At 51.9% G+C, this 14,847-nt stretch overlaps 1 protein-coding gene across 3 annotated transcripts in view; it reads left to right on the top strand.

Moving 5' to 3' along the window:
• The first annotated feature begins 334 nt into the window (after positions 1 to 334).
• Positions 335 to 14,847, top strand: part of ENPP6 (ectonucleotide pyrophosphatase/phosphodiesterase 6) — a 93,530-nt gene continuing 79,017 nt past the window's right edge. For 2 of the 3 annotated variants that reach the window (XM_036250072.1, XM_036250071.1), the window contains exon 1: positions 335 to 660. In XM_036250072.1, coding sequence (XP_036105965.1) covers positions 420 to 660 — 241 coding nt within the window. In that variant the 5' untranslated portion in view covers positions 335 to 419. The remainder of the gene's footprint in view (positions 661 to 14,847) is intronic. The other variant, XM_036250073.1, reaches the window with a different exon arrangement.

The following is a 14,847-nucleotide window of genomic DNA, read 5'->3' as shown; positions in this document are numbered from 1 at the left end:
TTAAATTGAGCAAAGGCGTGGGATGAGAGCAAATTAAAAGATTGCCCTTCTCCTTGGCTCCTGCCTTTGGTGAGCCCAACGGCAGTGAATGTTGACCTCTGTCATCTTCGAAAATGCCACCTCTCTGTGGGTGCCTGTATTTCTGGAACATTCACCCAAAATAATAAGGTTGCACTTTCTCCCCTGGTGTTACTTCCGGGTTGTCTGGGGACCCAGCATCTCCTGATTTTCTAGTAGAGGGTGAGCATGGATGTTTTTAAAAATGGGTGCTGTACCTTTAAATTCTGAAAGTGAACTTGGCTCAGGAAGGCCAGCAGTCAAGGTCCAGCCCCTAGAAGAGAGAATAGCTACAGATTCTCCATCCTCAGTCTTTGCAAGGGGACGGCTGTGCCAGCCAGCTCGGGTAGGCTCCTGGCAGCATGGCAGTGAAGCTTGGGGCCCTCCTGCTGGTCCTTGCCCTCGGCCTGGCCCAGCCAGCCTCTGCCCACCGGAAGCTCCTGGTGTTTCTGCTGGATGGTTTTCGCTCAGACTACATCAGTGATGAGGCCCTGGAATCCTTGCCTGGTTTCAAAGAGATTGTGAGCAGGGGAGTGAAAGTGGATTACTTGACCCCAGACTTCCCCAGTCTGTCTTACCCCAATTACTACACCCTCATGACCGGTGAGTACCTTGTTCTCTCCTGGGTGGGGAGGAGGGGTGCTGGAGTCCCACCGGGAGCAGTTAGCGCCTGGCATTGGAGTCTTACTTTAATTGTTCAGGTTTCCTTAGTTTTTTGGGACACCAGAGACAGACAGGAAGTTTGTGTTCTAGGCCAAGATTGTTTTTTCATCATAGCATTGTTCTCTAAAAATTATCCCAAGAATCTGCTTTGGATTTTCAGTGTGGAGAAGAGAGAGCTACAGGAATAGATGATTTAAAAGGGGGCTCTTTGTATTATAAATCAAAATCCTAGCAAACCCCATATTCTCCAAGTTCAAGTTTAAAACGTCAACTGATCTTCACGTCTGCGCCAAAGCCCTGCGGTCCCCTTGTTCGGCCGTCCTCTGTCATCCTGGAGGCTTCCTGGCTTGTTTACCAATGTGCCGGGCTATGCCAGTCCACCGGTCTTATCTAAGTGCATTCCTGGACCACTCGGAGGGACTTTTTCAGCCAGATCTTGAAGTATTACTTAGCAATGCCTCTTGGCCCATCTTTGGCCTTTTGGGGCCAGATAGAGCACATGGAGAAGGAAATACACGGTTGTGTGCTTCAGATTCCCGTCTTTAACATGTAGCATCTGTTTAAAGGAGCAAAACAGAACAAAAGTGCCAGCTGACCCAGATGGTGCCTGGGCTTGAGAAGGCTGGGTTTGCCTGCAGATGGCCTTGCCCTGGAATAGCCAGTGTGAGTCCACGGGCGGGATCCTCAGCTCACACAGCTGGGTTCCTGGCTCCCCGCCGGTGTTCAGTAACCTTTGTGGGGGCCTGCACGGCCTCTCGGAAGGAATTCGCGAGCCGTCCAGGGAGGCTGAAGAATGCGGCGTTGCTGCTGCTCGCGCTGAGCTTCGCTACGTGCTCCGGGCGCAGGGAGAGCTCCATAAATTATGTGAGCGGGAAGGGGCGAGGCTCCCGGGCCGTTATGGATCTCCACGGAGCAGCAAAGCCACAGGAGTCTGGAAAGACAATTGCTATCTCTGACTCCGTGTGGGTTCTATCGGCATGTGCACGTGGAAACGTAAAATTAAAGGGGAGGGCTACTCCGGAGAACCAGCAAGGAAGGCGTGGAGAGGAGAGAAACCCAGTCTGTGCCGGAGCGAACAACGTGTTGATTTTAAAGCGTTTCCCCCACAGACAAACAGCAGTGTCTCTGTGGCAGAGAAGATGCACAGAGGTCCTCCGGTCCTCCCTGGCACGTTCCCCCCGCAGAGAAGCAGTTTGCAGGCTGCTGGGTCACACACAGCTGTCATTGTGTGTCCAGCTGGCCCGGGCCTTTCACACACGCAGACCACGCCACTCCCGTGGGCTCTCAGCCTCGCTGGGAGCCCCGATGCACACGGCCACGTGCGGGCCTCCCGGTCTCGGTGGGAAACGGACAGAATCCATTTCAGAAAGCCAGACGCCTGCGAGTGAAAGGGGCCATTACACTCCCCACAGAGGAGCCAGGCCCGTGACACGGTCTTCTGTTCGCCAGACCCCCATTCCTGCCACTGGCACCAGGAGTCGCGTGCACGGAGCCTCCGTCCAGCAGAGACACGCCTTCCGCCCCGGAAGGGCCCCTTTCACGTGTCCTGTGCTCGGTGACCATGCAGCTCCCATGCGGGCGTGGCAGAGATCACACCTGCCCTTTCACACCGAGTTCGCCCGAGGAAGCCGCGGGGTATGCCTGTATGTTCAGGTGGTAAAACGTACGAGCCGATGTGAAAGGCAGCTCGCTATTTGAGGCGGCCGTTCCCTCGTACAGAAGCGACGTTAGCACAGATGTGTCTGGCACGGCTCGTGTTCACCTGCGGGTGCCTTGGTGTGATTGTCGTACCCCTGCCGAGAAGTGAGGACCGGGAGGTGCCAGGCCGTGAAGCTGGCATCGCCTCCACTGCCCGGAACCGACTCAGGGCTAAGTTTAGACAATTTCCCCCAATATCCGTGCTTATTTTTCTACCTGATGTTGAAAAATCCCGCTTTCATTTTTTAATATAAGGAAGAATCTAACCATTGGGAATTACACTTAAACATATGGTCTGAGCATTTTATGAAGCAACAAAAGAAGCATGCTGGGTCCTTCTGGCCTAGCAGCCAGGCATGCTTAGGGTCCCCCAGAATTCTGACCTCGCGTCACTACGCGCTGCGTTGCTTAAGACAAAGCCCTGGTGTTCTTTGCGTGATCGGGAAGGGTGGCTCACTGGAAAGAACCTGGGCCTCGGAGCTGGAAGACCTCAAATGAGTCCTCCCAGGGTCTGGATGGTGTGGGAAGACGTGGGGTGAGGCGCTGCGCTGCCTCAGTTTCCCAGCTTCCAGGTCTGAATCAGGCCAGCCTCTGAGAGGCGGCCAGATGCAAACATGAAAATAAGCAATACAGTAGGACTGAAACAGAGAGCATCCCAGTAGCAGCTACTCTGCGGTTGTATTTTAACTAAAGTGAAGGTTAGGACTGGCAGCTCTTGGGAGGCCTGCCTGTGAGAAGTAGCACCTGTCTGAACTCCTAGGGCGCAGAATCTCACGAGAAGCCCCGGGGATTGTGGGGGGAGAGGAGCAGCCACGGGATTTGGCAGGAACCTCTGGCGCCATCTAGCCCAGTCATTGACAGGACGCCACTGTGGCTGATTTTATCTTCTCCTTCAAATTATATTTGCATCAGGGCACATGTAAACACAACTTCCAATGGTGATCAGGAAAAACCCATCAGACAATTCATGCCTGGGGACAAAGGGTCTTAGAACAGGGACTTTCACCAGGGCCAGTCCGGCATTCAAGTTGAAGGTGGGAGACACATCAAGTACCTACTAACATTCCAAAACGAATGACAAGGACTGACCGTGCCCCTCCAAAATGGATGTGTTGAAGTCCCAACCCCCAAAGCCTCAGAGTGTGACCAGATTTAAAGATGAGGCCTTTACAGGACCTCATCATATTCCTTTTCATGGTGGAGTAGTCTTCCATTGTATGTACACACCAGAATGTGTTCAACCTATCACTTGTTTGGGGCATTTGGGTTATTTGCAGATGTTGATCAATGCAAAAGAAGCTACTATTAACATTCATGTATAAGTCTTTGAATGGCTTTATGCTCGTCATAGCTAAATATGTAGGAATGCAATGGCTGGATCATATGATGGGTGCGTGTTCAATGTTAAGAAACTGTCGAGCTGTGTTCTCACATGATTGCGTCTGTGTGGGAGGGCTTCGGTCCTTCCGGTGCTTCACCCGCGTTTGGCTGGCTTGTCGTTGTATATTTTAGCCACTCCGATAAAGGCATAGTGATAGCTCAAAAAAGAGGTGATTAAGTTAAAACTGAGGTCCTTAGAGTGGAGCCCTAATCCAATATGACTGATGTCCTTTTTTTGTTTTTTAATCCTCACCCGAGAATATTTTCTATCCATCTTCACATAGAGTGGGGGGAGGCGTGGGGGGGGAGAGAGAGAGAGAGAGAAACATCAATGTGGGAGAGACACATTGATTAGTTGCCTCCCACATGGCCCTGACCAGGGCCGGGGACCAAACTGCAACCAAAGTACATGCCCTTGACTGGAATCAAACCCCCCGACTCTTAGGTCCTCAGGCCGATGCTCCAGCCACTGAGCCAAACTGGCCAGGGCATGACTGACGTCCTTTCCAGAAGAGGAGAGAAAAGGCCACGTGAGGGCACAGTGAGAGCCAGCCTCCTGTAAGCCGAGGAGAGAGGTCTCACCAGAAACCAGACCTGCCAACACTTTGACCTTGGACTTCAGCCTCCAGAACTGTTATTGGGCCCCCCCGTCTGAGGCAACTCGAGCAAACTAATACACAAAAACCAATGGGCAGTTTTGCTAATACGTACAGCAGACTGGAGGAGAGGAGAGTGTTCTTCCAGTGGAGCCCTGAGCTGTACACCAGTGAAAGCATTTCGAAGGAGGTGGGCTCTGAGCTGGAACCAACAGCCACAAGCACTGTGTGTGTGGTTACAGCTCACTTCCCGCATAAGCTCCTGCGGAAGAGCCTGTGCGGCTCCCCTGCATCAGTTAGATGCAGCCGCAGAGTGACTGCTAGTGGGAGGCTTTCTGCTTCAGTCTTGCGGCGGATCTTTTTGCGAAGTTATTCTCTCCTTGAGTTAAATCCACACTTGATTTAAGTAAAGTTTCACATAAAATCCATGGAAGAAAAACAGTGGTTTTTGTTCAATCCAGATTATGGGTAAGAGAAAATGCTGAGTATGTTTTCAAGCAGCGTGACAACATGGTTTTGCCAAGGTCAATGGCAACACTTGTTGGTAATTCTCAAACACTTCTTTTGAAAATTAAAGTGTAGTTGACACATAGTATTATATTGTTTCAGGTGTGCAACATAGTGATTCTACGCGTATATACCTTATGATGAGATCACCGTGATAAGTTTATTAACGATCTATCACCATGCAAAGTTATTATGATATTATTAACTATGTTCCCTGTGCTGTACACCACACACTGTGGCTTATTACTTTTTAACTAGAAGTTTGTATCTCCTATTCTGCTTCACCTTTTTCGCCCATCCCCCAGCCCCTCCTCTCTGGCAATCATCAGCTTGTTCTCTGTATATGAGTCTGATTCTGTTTGTTTTGTCTTGTTGGTTCATTTTTTTTTTTTTTTTTTTTTATCCTCACCCGAGGACATTTTTCCATTTTTTGTTCAGGTAGAGTGGGAGGGAGAGAGAGGAACAGAGAGAGAGAGAGAAACATCGACGTGAAGGGACACATCGAGTGGCTGCCACCCGCACAACCAACCAGGGCCGGGGACAAACTGCAACCGAGGTACGCGCCCCTAGCGGGAACCGAACCCGGGTCTCTCAGGACCGCAGGCCGATGCTCTAACTGCTGAGCCAAACCGGCCAGGGCTTGTTGGTTCATTTTTGCTTCTGTGTTTTAGAGTTCACATGTAAGCGAAATCATATGGTCTTTCTCTGTCTGACTTATGTCACTTAGCACATACCCTCTAGGTCCATCCATGTTGTCAGAGATGACAAGATTTCATTCTTTTTTATAGCCAAGTAATATCTCTCTCTCTCTCTCTCTCTCTCTCTTTCTCTCTCTCTCTCTGTGTGTATCACATCTTCTTTACCCATTTATCTATTGATAGGTAGGCTGATTAGCATCTGGGAAAAGTGACCCAGACATGTCCTGAATAGCAGGGAAGCCAGTCTAACCTTCACTGAACATAATCTCCAGCAGATGGAAACCTGTTGACATGATTTTGCTATGCGGTGTGCTATTATCATTTGAACATTTAGAAACCAGTAAATGAAGTGCAGGAAAGTTGGATGCTTCACTCCAGACACCGGAGAATGGGGGTAACAGGCTAAGATTGGAGGGTGGACATCATAGGCCCAGTTCTCACACAGCAGGGCCCTGACCCAAGTCCTGGAGTGTCCAGGATGTTGAGACCTCAGATCCAGGGAGACAGAGGTTTCCCCAAGACCAGGCCAGGAGGCAGCAAGAGCCTGAATAAAGGTGCTTTATGAATCTTTTACTGGAATCAAAGCAAAACCAAGAATATCAACTGCTAAGAATGAATGCTTGTGCCAACATGTTTCCTACGGCACTCCTAGAAGGTACATGTGGAGCCAGTTCTTCCCCGATATCAAGGACCAACATTCTGGAGTCAAGATTGCAGGGTAAGGCATGCTTTTCCCCATCTTTAAGAAAATAGCCGATTTAAGTTAAAACTGGCTGTCACTTGGACCAAAGGAAATAAATGCAAAAAGTACTGAGAAATCATGTTTTGAAAAAAGCCCACGTCCTCAGCCTTCTGGAGAATTTGGATTTCACCAGGGGGCTGCTGGCGGACCGCTACGCACACTTGCAGCATGGACATGGCCTCCAGGGCTACCTCTCCTGTCCTTGGCCCAAGATCAGCCTTTGCACGGGGACCTCCACCCCGGCCGGTTCGCTTCCTCACATTTCAGTACCTTGCAGTGGGGCTGCCCTCTGCATCTCCTCCCTCTCTCTCTAGCACCGAGCCTTGTCTTCCAAGACAAAGGAATACTTCTCTCACCCTTGTCCTCTGCACCCGGACCAGAGCCAGCACCTCTCCTGCCTGGGGCTTCCAAGAGCTCCCTCCACCATCCCTGCTCTGCCGTCTCTTCCAGAGAACTCCTTTTATTTTATTTTTCCAATTTTTATTCATTTATTTTGGTTACAGATGTTTCTCCCCCCCCCCCCAGACACACTCCCCCCATCCTGCTCTCCCACCCCCCTAGCACTGGTTACGCACACGTGCATTAAGTTCTGTGGTTGATCTCATCCATCCCACCCCTCTCCTCTGAGCTCTGTCAGTCTGAACCATACTCCTTTCTATGCCTCTGGGTCTATTTCGTTCATCAGCCCACCTTGTTCATTATATTCCACAAATAATATAAGGTCATGTAGTATTTGTCTTTCTCTGCTTGGCTTATTTCGCTTACATAATACTCTCCAGGTCCCTCCATGTTGTCTCAAAGGATAAGAGATCTTTCTTTCTTACAGCTGCCTAGTGTTCCATTGGGTACATGTACCACAGCTTTTTTATCCACTCATCTATTGATGGACACTTGGGCTGTTTCCAGATCTTAGCTATTGTAAATAGTGCTGCAATGAACATAGGGGTACATATATTATTTCTGATTGGTGTTTCAAGCTTCTTAGGATATGTTCCTAGAAGTGGGATCACTGGGTCAAATGGCAACTCAATTTTTAATTTTTTGAGGAAACACCATAGTGTTTTCCATAGTGGCTGCACCAGTCTGCATGCCCACCAGCAGTGCACTAGAGTCCCCCTTTCTCTACACCCTCGCCAGCACGTTTGATGATTTGTTGATGGCGGCCATTCTGGCAGGTGTGAGGTGATACCTCATAGTTGTTTTCATTTGTATCTCTCTGATTAGTGACACTGAGCATTTCTTCATATGTCTCTTGGCCATTTGTATGTCCTTTTTGGAGAGGTGTCTGTTTAGCTCCTCTGCCCATTTTTTAATTGTGTTCTTTGTCTTCCTTTTGTTGAGTTGTATGAGCACTCTATATACTTTGGAAATTAACCCCTTATCTGATGTATCATTGTCAGTGATGTTCTCCCATACAGTGGGTTCCCTTTATGTATTGATGGTTGTTTCTTTTGCTGTGTAGAGCTTTTGAGTTTGATGGAGTCCCATGTGTTCATTTTTTCCTTTGTGTCTGTTGCCTTAGGCGATGTATCAGTGAAAATTCTGCTGCGTATGATGTCTAAAATTTTGTTGCCTACATTTTCTTCTAGGATTTTTATAGATTCACAGGTCACATTTAAGACTTTTACCCATTTTGAGTTTATACTTCTCAGAGAACTCCTTTTAATACACAGTCCCCCTGTCGCTCCTCTGGCCAGACCCTCCGGCAGATTCTGCTTTCACTCCGAGGACCTCAAGTCCTTACCGAAGTGGCCCCACGTGCTCAGCTCTCTCTTTCCAACCTCGTTCCGGACCCCATTCCTCATTTCCCCGCCTGTCCCAGGCACGTGGCCCCTCAGGACATTGGATTTGCTCTTCCTTCTGGCTGGAACAGTTTTCCCTGGGAAGACTCGAGGTCTGCGCCACTGGTTTTCTCCTATCCCGTCCCTGCAGCCACCGTGGTGGGTGCGCCTTCCCCGCCCGCCAAAGGAGAGGGGCCCGCACCTCTCCACCGCGGTCTTTCTCACGCCTTGTTTTCCATCATAGCATCACTTTGATTATTCTGTCCCCTTCCAATAGAATCTATTACACTGAAGAAGCATTATAAAAAAACATTCAGAGTTCCGGAAAATGTCGTCATTATTTTGTTTTTCAGATACTCCTAAACTAAAAAGGAGAAAATAACCCTACAATTGTGCTTTGTTTTACTTACGCAATTAACATTCATTGAGGTGAACCTTTTATGTCTAGTAATCTTATATATCTCAGAGCCTGTCTATCAGTTTTGTTTCAAGTGTTGACCTTAACAGCGGAAGCAGCAGGAGAGTCACCGTGAGGACAGGGTTGTGCCAACTAAGGGGTCGAGAACCTGGGGCGCTGGGAATTGAACCAGGACGCTGTCCGCACAGCCCGAGAGAGCGCTAGACTCCGCCAAGACCGCTGAGCATGCAAGCCGAGGGCGCAGCAAAGCGTGAGCGGGGCAAATGGTTCAGAATCGCATAAACAACTGCGAGAAGACGCCGAAGGCCAAGTGGTGTGTGGTCCCGGCTGTCGGGCCAGGGATGGGCCGGGCGACGTGACGCGCTGGCAGCACCACCCTTGTGTGTTCAGACTGCTCAAGTGGCCAGGCTGTTAACCCAGGCACGGAGAGGTTGCTTAGCTATTTGGAAACGTGGTGTTATGGGCTGAGTCGTGCCCCCCTGCACGATCATAAGTGGAAGTCCTAGTCCCGACGCCTTAGAATGAGACTGTATTAGAGACAGGGTCCTTCAAAAGCTAATGAGGTTGAAATGGGGTCAGTAGAGTGGGCGCCACTTGACCGATGTCCTTGGAAGAAGGGCAGGTCAGGGCACAGCTGGGCGTGGAGGGGAGGTCATGAGAAGACACAGGGAGAAGATGACCATCGACACGCCAAGGAGAGAAGCTTTAGAAAAGACCAACCCTGATGACACCGTGGTTTTGACTTGCAGCCTCCAGACTGGAAAGCCGACTTCTGTTGTGTGAGCGGCTGGGCTGCGGTGCTTTGTCCTGACGGCTCTTGGAAACGGAGAGGCAGGATGGTGAGCGGACTGCTAATAGAAGAAGGAAGGTTTTTCTGGACAGACCACTTCCATCCCCAAACCTGTTCACTGAGGCTTCCTGGTGGTCTCTGCCCGGAAATCGAGGTAGTCCTGGTGTGTTGGTTTCCTAGGCTGTAACAAATACCACCGACTGGGTGACTTGACACAACAGAAATGACTCCTCTGCAGTACTGGAGGCCACGAACCTGAAATCAGGGTGTCCCATCCTAATGACCCCATCTGAACTTGATGACGTCTGTAAAGACCTTGTTCCTAAAGCAGGTCACACTCAGACACTGAGGGATAGAACATCAACAGATCTTTTCAGGGAGCACAGTTCGACCCGTAGCACTTGGTGTAGTGGAAAAAAGCTACGGGTTTGCCGCAGAAGACCTAATTTCATCTATTCCGTTCCTTTCTGGCTCTCAGAATTGAAACAAGTACTGTTGAGTTTTAATATTATTAATCACTAGAATGGAGAAAATAGAGTTAACCTCGTGGCTTCTGAGGCCAGAAGGAGAAACTTCGTGTAAAGCCAAGATAAAAACTACCTATTATCAGTAAGATCAGGCTAACTCGTGTCGCAGTCACAAGCTATATCAGAGGCTTACAACAACTAAGGTGTATTTCTCACTCGTGTATATAGACTTTAAGGGTTAAGTCTGCCCCATCTCCTCTTCATTTTGAGACTGAGGCTGAAAAGGCTGCTTCTCAATGAGCCGTGCTGCTTACACAGCAAAGGGAAAATGGCCAAACGATGTGATAATGCTTAAAACTTCTGCTTAGAGGTGTCACAAGTCACATCTACTCACATTTCATTGGCCAAAGCCAATCCTATTGGTAGCTTGCCGCCGGTAGGTCAGGGATGTCTGATGGCCCATGTGGGTGTAGGAATTATCTTTAACACGAATGCACGGTGTCGCGGTCATGGAGCGGGTACTGCTGCCTGTTAGAAGAACCTCGTGGGTCCCGATAAAATGAATGGCATAGAGACGAGTGTCTGCAGTTAGGGGACAGTTGCCATGGTCTTGAACATTTCCATGAGAAGGTGGGTCTGGAACTAAACCCTGAAGGATGAGTGGAAAGATTTTTAGTAAGACATGACTTCTGAGCCATGTCTGAAGAAAAAAATCTATAAAGAGTGATGATATGAGGGACATAACACAAGCAAAGTCCAAGAAGCAGTCACAAGACAGGGGAGGTGTGCTCAAACCATTCACCACCGGGTGTGGGTGGGAGGGTTAGAGAGGGACTTGAAGACGCCCCGAGGCAGAACTAGCTGATCGGGTAACGAGTGAATGTGGAAGAAGTAAAAGGACGGGATCCCCACTTCCGTGGCTATGCGATGTTCAGAAGTCCGGGGCTCCTCTGCGCAGAGACGAGAAAGTTTGGAGGGCTGTTTATTGGGGAAGTGAATTTTCATCAGAATCGACTTCAAGTTGAAGTAGATCTCTACCTGCATATCCTGCTTTAGGGGAGCAGAGACAATGTCTTACAGGAGAGTTCCAGAAACACGTGAAATCCCCACGGAGGCAAGAGAGAAATTGCTCCTGCAGGCCCCAGCGGACCCCAGCCAGCGGCCTTCTCGTCTCTGCTTGCCACACGGTGGGCAGAGCCGTTTCTCACGGAACCCAGTTAACCCTGTCTTCTCATCTGCACGCACTTCCGTCTACCTTTTGTCACTTACTTCCCAGGGACGCCTAACAACATTTTTCCACGTGTCTACTTAAAACTAGGGTCTGTGTAACGGGCCTGAGTAAGCTGCCCGATGACACAGGCTGGGCCGGCGAGGTGTCGGGCAGCAGAAGCCTTGGAGGGCACGAACCGGCTCAGGCCCGGAGAAAAGAGCGTGTTCCAAGAATTTGCAGAAGTAATCTCTCCTGGCACATCATTATTTCAGCTCCCGTCAACAGACCTCTCTGCACTAGAGGGCCGCGTTTGAAAAGGCATGTTTCTCTTGGCTTGCAGGGCGCTGAGAGGGAGCTCTTGTTCTAGGCCTTCGGCGGCCGGAAACCACCACCCGAGGAAGGGGATGGTTAGGGTAGTGGGTAGAGCTTCAAGATGTGGTGAAAGCGTTTGATTATAATAACAGCCAGGCCCTGTCTAAGACGGTTCGCCCGCCCGGAGCCGCCGCGGGCTCGGAGCCACGGCTGACCTCCGCCCAGCTGACCCACAGGACCCTCGGCCTCCGGCCAAGGCCCCGGGAGTGTGGTCGGATGCTGCTGCCCTCAGGACCCGCTGCATCAGGAAGGCTACGCCAGGAGTGGGCAAGAGGACGTTGCAAATTAATTCAGCGGGAGCCTGAGTCAGCACGTTAACGTCTATTTCAGAGACACTTTAAACAACAGCTGCTCACGTTTCAGAGCCGCGTCCCGTGAATAGGGCCATTGTCTGCGGTCTCCCCGGCAGGCCCGGCGCAGGTCTGGGGCTTCTCCGGGTCCCCCGTGTGGCATCTGGCTCTTGTTGGATATCGTGCTTGCTCACAACCCACTCTTCTCTTCAGCCCTTTCCACACGGAGGAGAGCGGGCTGGCAGAAAGACACGGAACCACGTGCGGGCAGGCCCACCGCACAAGGGCTGCCAGGCTGAACGCGTGAACGTGGGCAGGGACACCGCGGCCCTCACACCTGATGAAGTCCCCCGCCCCAGGCCCTGCCCCTGAGAGCACCCCTCCCGGGCCGTGTGAGTGCGTGGAAGCACCCCGGCCCGCGTGCCGTGGCTGTGAACGTTCCGAGCGTGTCGGAGGCCAGGTCCCTGCCCCGGCACCGTGGGTCTGGGCAGCCTGGCGGTCCCACCGGAGTGTGGTGTGAAGCAGGCGGACAGCACTGGCTGGCGAGCACGGGAAGGAGTCAGCCGGCCCCTGGGACTTGGGACACGTCCCCTCACCTTCAAGTCCTGAATCCTCGCAGCTCTCAGACGAGAGGCCTGGGCAGACGGAGCCTGGGGTTCGCTGTGCGGAGAGCGTGCCAGACGCGTCTGGGAATGTTCTAGTGCCCTGTGCCGGGGCTGGAATGGGGGGCGGGCCCAAGGAGCTCCGGAGGGGCCACGGTGGGCAGAGGAGAAGGGGACTGGGGGCGGGGGGGCTCTGCATCTCTTCCCCTGCGATGGTCACAAGTCCACTGGACCTCTTTTACACATCTGGAGAAAGTGGTCTGTGGTTCATGCCGCTGGGTGCTGATGGCCCCTGACAAGGCTCTGGCCCGAGGGCAGGGTGGGAGGCAGCAGGCGGAGGTCCCGTGTCTGTGGATAAAGTGGGCGAGACACCCACAGTGTTCTCCTCAGGGGGCCGTGGGCCGGGCTGTTCTTCCAGGTTGTGCACACAAATCAAATCAGACCACCCGCTCTGCAGCGTGTCTAGTGGTCCCTGAAACCATCTGTACGGAGCAGGGTTTGGCTTCCTCGGGCAGACTTGAGAACATTCTGATTTAACAGTGGAAGGCAGAAACCTTAAACAAACATAAGTGTTTGGGAGAAAACCTCACATTTTGGGCTTTCAGTCCCTCATTAGTAGACCACAGGCCCGGCCTGGAAGATGCTGCCCACCCCGTCCAACCCCTGCCCCTCAGCCTAGGATAATGGGGACCCATGGAACACCCCCCACAGCCATGTGAATGCCTCCTGGGCTCCCGTGTTCTCACTGGTAAAGCAGGCAGGTCCTCTCTGGGGTACACCCTACAGGACATCCCACCAGGAGCCCACCGGAGGGGAGACATGAGGGGCAAGGCCCGATCAGGACAGGGTGGCACCTCAGAGAAGTCACCCCCCTGGAGCCACCATGTCACTTAGCCTGAGTTGTTCCCAGAAGCTGGGCCACATCTCTGTGGAAGTGGTCCGTCATTTAACATTTTTCACTCATGCTCCCCAGACTGGTCAGAAATACTCTGTGGAGACAGCTGCCCTCCTGCTCTTTGCCCAGGCAGACTCCACAGGGAGGCCGGAGACAGCCGGCACCCGAGACACCGCCCCCCAGGGTCCTCAGGGCCCAGCCAAGGACGTTGGTCGTTTGCAGGCAAACACACCTTCAAAGGTCCACAGGAAACGAGGACGTGTGGTTTCCGAGCGGAGGGACAGCTGGACAGAGGAGAGACAAACGCGCGAGTCAGCTGGCTGCTTGTCACTCCTTTTACACAATAGGATTTATCTCTTCAAAATATTAAGTTACAAGATGTGTTTGGATCCAGTGGAACTTGCTTCTCTCTCGTTGCAGAAGCAGACATTCTAATTCAACATTGGTGAAGCCCCTGCTTTAGTCCGGGCTGCTGTAAAAGGTGCCACGGACTGGGTGGCTCATTAACAACAGACATTTATCGCTCACGGTTCTGGAGCCTGGGCGTCTGTGCTCAAGGTGCTGGCGGGGCCTCCTCCAGGCTGCAGATGGCTGCCTTCTCTCGGACTCTCACGTGGTAGAAAGAGGACAGGAGCTCCCTGGGCTCGCTTTTATAAGGGCACGAACCTCCCTCGTGAGCGCTCCACCCTCATGACCTCATCACCTCCCCAAGGCTCCGCCTTAGCCTAATACCGTCGCATTAGGGATTAGATTTCAATATATGAATTTTGAGATTTAGGGAAATATAATCACATTAAAAGGGTTTTTAAAGGATGCTTGCCAGCCCGGTGGGCCTCACGCAGTGTCTGGTTTGCTCAGTCTGTACTGCAGACTCACACACAACAACCAGCCAGGACTCAGGAGACCCACGGTTAAGGCTTCTGTCACTGTCCTTTGAACACCATCACCTCATGGGCGCTGCCACTGCCCCTTGGAGGACCAGGACTAAAGATAATCGACCAGGTCCCACCTTGCATGCAGCCTCAGAAGGCTTCCACTCTGCAGGTGGCTCCCTCAGGCTACCCCTGCAGGCCAGACCTGCACTCCACCCTGGATTTGGTCTACACTTGCTCAGGGGCAGGGGCCTGTGGGCCTGTGGGCAGTCTCAGCGTCTGGGCCCAGCACCTGCTCAGAGGAGACACTTGATTCATGCTTGTTGGACTGCCCTGGCTTCATGCCAGGAGCTGGACTTGCGTCCGACCCACGGTGGAGGGCTTATGTTATCTGCCTGTCTCCTAGGCTCTAGAGTTCTGTTGTTGCGCCTTATCTGCTGAGGGTGCACTGTTTTCTAACAAGCACTGGTGCACCCGGATGCCTGTCTGGGTCTCCTGGACCGATTCCTCCGGCTGCATTCCACAGCTTCTCAGTTCCTTCCTTCCTCTTCACACTGAACATGCTCCTCCTTTCGGGGCCCCAGGCAACACCACTGCCATTTCTCCTGTCTCGGGCTTCCCGGCACCCAGACCTGTCCTTGTTTTGCTGGAGCCTGTGGTGGGTCTCATTCCAGGTTCCGGTTACTCCCAGTCCGTCCCACTGTCCTGCAGCCTAGCCAGCTGGCCCTGCCCCAGTCCCTGGCACCCCTCCCTGCGTGTGGCTTTCAGAGTCCACTGTAGCATGCATTTGTTGGTGTAAAACATAACAC

The sequence above is a fragment of the Molossus molossus genome, unplaced genomic scaffold, assembly GCF_014108415.1.
Source record: "Molossus molossus isolate mMolMol1 unplaced genomic scaffold, mMolMol1.p scaffold_m16_p_9, whole genome shotgun sequence".
Classification (NCBI taxonomy): Eukaryota; Metazoa; Chordata; class Mammalia; order Chiroptera; family Molossidae; genus Molossus; species Molossus molossus.
Note: the sequence above shows the minus strand (reverse complement) of the source record. Positions and strands in the feature narration are given on the sequence as shown.